Source organism: Sceloporus undulatus, unplaced genomic scaffold, assembly GCF_019175285.1.
Source record: "Sceloporus undulatus isolate JIND9_A2432 ecotype Alabama unplaced genomic scaffold, SceUnd_v1.1 scaffold_875, whole genome shotgun sequence".
Classification (NCBI taxonomy): Eukaryota; Metazoa; Chordata; class Lepidosauria; order Squamata; family Phrynosomatidae; genus Sceloporus; species Sceloporus undulatus.
Window position 1 is genome coordinate 1 of NW_024803795.1, and position 6,642 is coordinate 6,642.

Below are 6,642 nucleotides of genomic sequence, written 5' to 3' on the forward strand. Positions count from 1 at the left end.
CCATTCCTTCATTTATTAATAGCTCTTATCAAGCCTTCTTGCAGATCAGGGCAGCGATATGGGAACCATGTAGCTCCAGATGTTGGACTGCAACTCCCATTGTCTCTCACCCTTGGCTGTATTTTCTAGGCACTGCAGAGCAAAATCCAGAAGGCTACATGACTTCTAGTCCATCGTATTTGCAATCATTTACATTTTTCATCCCTTGGGAGGACCTCATAGCCGTAGATTGGGGTCACTTTTTTCCTCCGGTGTTCCTGGCAGGGCTGGTTTCTGCCCACGTAGGGGTACAGGACACTGCTTGATAGCCCCCCTGGAAAGCAATGTACAATGGTTAGCGACATACAGAGATAGGCATTTTTATGGGCACGAGCGAGACAGAGTCCTATCGGAGACATGTCTGCGGGAATAAGAATCGAGCATTTCCAAAACGTCCGTATCCATTAAGGAGCTGCTGTTATGTGAATTAGAAGTCATTCATGGTTGGCATCCATGGTTTTTTGTGGGGTTTTGAGCTTATGTGGCCATGTTCTAGAAGAGTTTATTCCTTTGTTTTGCCAGCATCTGTGGCTGGCATCTTCAGAGAATGCTGTCATGGAAGTGAGTAGGGTATATATATGTATGTATGTGTCTATATGTATGCATGTATACACACCCCACTCTCCTCCATGCCAGCATTCTCTGAAGATGCCAGCCACAGATGCTGGTGAAACACAGGAATAAACTCTTCTAGAACATGGCCACATCGCCCCAAAACCCACAAAAAAGCTGCTGTTATGTTATTGACCAGTGCACAACAGCACCTACGTGTATAGTCTTGTTGCACATCAGGGCATCATTGATGCACATCAGTAGAGCCCAGTTTGCATTGGGACGCTCTTCCCGACGCACCATCTTTGCAACAACTGGATTTCTTTCTCTTCCCCAGGTGAAGCATACTCCCTAAGCTGCTGTCATAGGAGTTTATCACACCGGGGCTGATTTCAGCGTTAAAGAGAGATTAAAGTGCATTTAAAGCATCCCGCAAATGAAGCAGAAATGGTGAGTAGTTGCGCCATTGATTATCACATCAAACAATGTTGGAAATGCATTGTCGAAAGTAAAAAGATGCACGTTAAAGCCTCTGTGACCACTTTAATAGCGGGTTTTGTGCGACGCCGCGTGAAACCGTTACACATAAATACGCAATTTTGGGGGCATATTCATGGGATAAATTCTTGAACTCAAACGTATTGCATACTGGAATAAACTCCACATAGGGCATGGGTTTCCAGGACTGTCACCATTTTAGTCGCCTGTCTCTGGACACACTCCAGTTTTCTATATGTGGACATTTATGGATAGATCCAGCTCTTGACTACATTGAACTTGAGAAAACCCACAAGTTTTCTTGACCATTTGGGAAGATATAGCATCATGTAAGCTGCCTCCAGGTCCTACAAGGAAAGATGGCATTGGAATCTATTTGATAAACCTAGAGAAAGAAAGGAGACGAGTGAGAAGCCAATAGATACTGTTTTTGAATACAGCCAGGAGTCCGTCCCATACAAAGCCCCCCTGGCAGCCTGTCTTCTTGTAGGCGCAGTCTATTACCTCTGGAAGAGAAGGAGAAAGCCTGGTGAAAAGGAAAACCCAATCCTGGAAGGAATAGATCTTTCTTTCGAGTCTTTCCAATCATCCAGAGCCCCTGGCTGTGCTTTCGTTGTTCCAAACCCAGAGCTAATGTTGGCGTTAGGGCTAAGCCATAGGAAGGCTAGGGCCAAACCCAACCTTGCTCCTATATCCTCCCATGCCTATGTTGCACTGAAAGGTTTCGTGGCACATGCTGGTGGATGTTCCACAAGGCTTCGATGTTGGAGACGGTCGCAAAAGCCCAGCAAGATCTGCAGTCTGGTCCCTGGGAGAAGAAGAAAAAGAAGAGAAGGTCAATGCGGTCCAGTGCTTTCAAACTTTGGTCCTCCAGGTATTTTGGACTTCAACTCCCAGAAGTCCCAGCCAGCTTGGCTAATGGTCAGGAATTCTGGGAGCTGAAGTCCAAAACATCTGGAGGACCAAAGTTTGGGAACCACTGATGTAGCCCCTATTCCATCATCTGTAATGAAGCCAAGACTTATGGGGTTAGTGTGACATGACCTTTTCGTTGCCAGAAACAGTATCATCCACAGTTTCTGACTTACGATGACTGTAAGGCGAATCTATCATGGGGTTTTCTTGGCAAGATTTCTCCAGGGAAGGTTTGCCATGGCCTTCCCCTGAGGCTGAGAGAGTGTGACTTGCCAAAGGGCACCCAATGGGTTTCATGGCCGAGTTGGGGATCGAACCCCGGTCTCCAGAATTGTAGTCCAATGCTGAAAACACTAAGCTTGGGGTCTCTATAGACTCAGGACTTCATATAGGAAAGCTTATTATTATTATTATTATTATTATTATTATTATTATTATTATTATTATTTATATCCTGCTCCTCCGAACAATCGAAATGGCTTACATTAAAATACAATATCAATACAATATCATATAATAACATTACAACGCTATCCCTCCCAAATCCTCCCATCAGTAATACTAAAATACAATTAAATTATCAAACAACCATTAATAATTAAATCATTAACAATTATTAACAATAGCCAGAGCAAACTAGGCATTCGTCAGCAACCAGTCACAGATTGTTAGGATGATGGACAGAAACATCCATTGACTGGCAACGCTACTATTTGGACTACAACTAGATGGTGATGGTGATGATGGGTGCCAGAAGATTGGCGAATCTATCCTGATCAATGTCTGATCAGAAATCGAACTCTGGTCTCCAAAGTTGTAGTCCAACACTTAAACAGTCCATATCCAAAGTATAATGCCCTCGCCAAAGAGAAGTCCCATTTCCGAAACCTCTCTGGGATGGGTGCCCTCTTTTCCCCAGTACCTTGCAAGCCTTTTCCATCCTTACCTGGTCTTTCACCGCTGAGATGGCGCCTGCCTTTCTCCAGTCGCAGGATTGAGATATGGATTTATTTGCAATATTTCCCAGCTTGGGGTAGCTTAACTGTTTCACTGGTGGCGCTGGTGAGGGAAGAGACATGCCATACATCTTTGCAAACTCATGTTCTAGAGGGGGAAAGAGGAAGGCAGCGGTCACCATGCCTTTTGCACCAAAAATGCCAACTGCATCAAAATATACACAGCTGGCATCCATTTTGCATACAGCGACAACATGAAAATGAACACCGTCACCGTCCCTTTTGTGAAGAATGCCAATGACATAGACACAGATATATACACACCCCACTCTCTTCCATGCCAGCATTCTCTGAAGATGCCAAAGCCACAGATGCTGGCAGAATGTCTGGAATAAACTCTTCTGGAAAATGGTCTCTTAGCCCCAAAACCCCACAAAAAACTGAATGCTGGCCATGAAAGCCTTCGACTTCACAATGAAAATATCATTTACATAATACGATAATGCATATAATTTTAAAGTAATACAAATATAGACACACACAAACAGACACAAGTCTAGGTCTTAGCTTTGACTTCTCCCACCCATTTGGATGTATTTGGGAACGTCTTGAAGGGGAATGTCTGTCAAAGGTGATGATTCTCTTACTATAGCTCCCATCATCCACCATAGGATGATGTTGGGAAGGCTGGTGCTGCGGAGGGGAAAAGACACACTGATTCCTATTTGTTTCTTTTTGATTCCAGCGCATCTGTTGGAGTTAGCGAAATACAATCCTTGAAAACCAGAAGAAAAGATGAGGGATATCCTTGTTGCAAGAGAAGTTGGAAAAAGCAAGTTAAGGAGTAAGGCTGAATACCTTGCAAAACTATAGAAGTCTGTAGCATTGAGCCATGGTAGTTAAATCAATATCAAACTGCATTATTTATATTAACAATATTTGCTCAACTATTAGGGAATATATATGTTAAGAAAAAGCCACTAAGGGCCATTGGTTTTATAAAAGACCTGTTCCTGGCAGAAGTGAAAACGGTTATAATACTCCTTTTTTCAGTCTTGGTGGATGCATTTTTACCTGTCAGGTCACTGAAGCGGGTGATGCCATACTGGGCAGTGCCCAGCTCAGACGCCTGCAGCGCATGGCTGACTTCCAAGTTGCGCATGAAAACCTTGAAGCGACGGTGTGTCTCTGGACGGAGAGAAACCGAGAGTGTGTTTGTGCATGCAGTGAAACACAGGAGAAGGTTATCATTGTAGACTGATAATTTCATGCATTATATTAGGAAAGGGCTTCTGGAGAGCAGCGTCCGCAGGTTGGAAACGCTGCCATTTTGGACTCTGGCTTCCATGATCCAAAACAGTGTTTTCTGGGCCAGCAACAACATTTTCTGTTTCCCAATGCTGCTTTCTATGCTGGTTCTTGGCATGGCTATGCCAAGAGCCGGCATGGCATAATGGTTTGAAGGTTAGACTACGACTTTGGAGACCAGGGTTCGTTCAATTCCCCACTTGGCCATAAAACATGTAATCCTGGGTAAGTGACACTTTCTCAGCCTCAAAAGGAGGCTGTCTGACAAACCTCCTTCGAACAAATCTTGCCAAGGAAATGCTGTTTTCCACACAAAGCACTTTTCCGTGCAAACGTTCGGCGTACAAATACTGTTTAAAAGGAGGCACATCTGGCAGGCACCAAGTTGGCAAAGGCTGGCATTTGCATGGCACCCTGTTTAGTTTTTAGTTCTAGAAGGAACCTCAGAGGATGTCTGGATTTATCATCTCCAGAAATAAAAGCCAACCTCAACTATATTCCCCAAAACCCAGGACAAACAGAGATTACCTTCTTGGCTTTCGTAGGTTTTGTTGAACTGTCTCATAAAATCCTGAAACATCTGGACCATTTGAGTCTGTAGGAAACGCAGAAAGGCAGGGAGAAAGCTAGTTCATCCAAGATACAGAAAGCATCGCAAACAACCTCCTTTTACCTCGGTTTAAACTTCTCTAGAACTGGGGTCAGTTGCCACATTTCTTCCCACCTCCGGTGCCTTTTATGACTGCTCAGATAGCACTCATTTGAGTGCATGCCCAAAGTCAGCGTGGCACAATGGTTTGAATGCTGGACTATGACACCCCACTTGCCCATGAAAGTTGCCACCTTCAGCAAGTCACACTCTCTCAGCCTCAGAAGGAGGCCCTGGCAAATCTCCTTGGAACAAATCTTGCCAAGAAAACCCTGGGACAGGTTCCAATTTAGGGCTGCCATAAGTTGGAAAGCAAGTTGTTGGAGTGCCCTCGAAATGTATTTGGCTCACAGCAACAAAGGTGCACAACAACGAATGCTGAGATGCCCTAAAGGCATCGGACCCTGCCTGATCTTGGAAGCACAGGCAGGGGCAGCCCTAGTTAGTCCTCGGATGGGAGACTGCCAATGAATGCCAGGTGCTGTAGGCTCAATTTCAGAGGAAGGAACCAGCAAAACGTCCTCTGGATATTCCTTGCCTGAGAAAACCCTATGAAGTGTATGGGCTTTGCCCAAAGTCAACAGGCAACAGACACACAGAGAGGTGCCAGCTTCATTTTGGATTGTCTCATCGTGGGCTTTTCTTGGTGAAAGATGTTCAGAAGTGGTTTATCGGTGCCACCTTCGGTGAAGGACTAACCAGTGTTAGCAATGGTGCCAATATCACCCCACCACTAAGGCTGGTGCCCAGTATTGGCTTGGCACATTTAGTCTGGCTCCTCAGCAAAAGCTTGTCTAACATGGGATGCCCATCGGCACCATTGCTCCCATCACCACAGCCTCTTGCCTCCCAGGAGTACACAAACCCATCACCACAGAAAAGTAGTGCAATGGTTTGTTCTTGGTGTTGCGTTCCTTCAAGTCGTTTCCAACTTATGGCTACTCTAAGGCAAACCTATCATAGGTCTTTCTTGACAAGTTTCTTCAGAGGAAGTTTGCCATTGCATTCCTCTGAGGCTGAGAAGGTGTGACTTCCCCAAGGCCACTCAGTGAGTCTCATAGCTGAGCAGAATTTGAACCAGAGTCATAGTCCAACACTAAACCATTATGGCTCTCAGTGTCATGACTCAACCTTGGAAGCCACCTACAGCCCTGAGTTTGCAAGACCTGAGCAAACTCTTGATAATAGGGTCAGACATGGAGGTCTTATAGAGAATCACAGAGTTGGAAGAGACCCCAAGAGTCATCCAGTCCAACCCCATTCTGCCATGCAGGAACTCACATTCAAAGCACCCCAAAAATGGCCATCCAGACCCTATTCCTCATTCATAGGGTTTCCATAAGTTGAAGTCAGCTGGATGAAACAATGCCAGTGGTACCACCACGAATGCTTGCTAGTACTGCGCAGAAGGTGGCATTGGTAAACCACTTCTGAACATCTTCCACCAAGAAATCCCTATGATTAGACTTCTGCCTTTCCACCCTCTTCCCAGCTTTTCAACACTTTCTTACCATGCTTAAGTCTGGAGGCTGGGTGGCAGAAATCCATACCCCGCAAAGCATGAAGCAAAGGGGAAAGGTAGCCGGCCACATAACGGGTGCTGTGTCTTTGGCCGTGGTTAGGAGCGAAAGTAGTTGCAAGCACTGGGGAGCGAAAAGACAAGACGCTGAAGGGGGGACGGCATCCGGTGGAGTGGAAACCACAGATGGAGGAAGGTGTAGGGGG

The 6,642-nt window shown here is 45.4% G+C and overlaps 1 protein-coding gene across 1 annotated transcript; it reads right to left on the minus strand.

Annotated features, from left to right (window-relative positions):
• Window positions 1–193: 193 nt before the first annotated feature.
• LOC121917809 (cathepsin W-like) lies at window positions 194–6,509 on the minus strand (the record flags this gene model as incomplete). Its single annotated transcript, XM_042443931.1, is given in 7 exon segments — window positions 194–313; window positions 1,515–1,595; window positions 1,771–1,897; window positions 2,951–3,108; window positions 4,035–4,148; window positions 4,797–4,863; window positions 6,429–6,509. Coding segments are annotated over 7 exon segments (748 nt in total), but the record flags the coding sequence as incomplete, so codon positions are not given.
• Window positions 6,510–6,642: the final 133 nt, after the last annotated feature.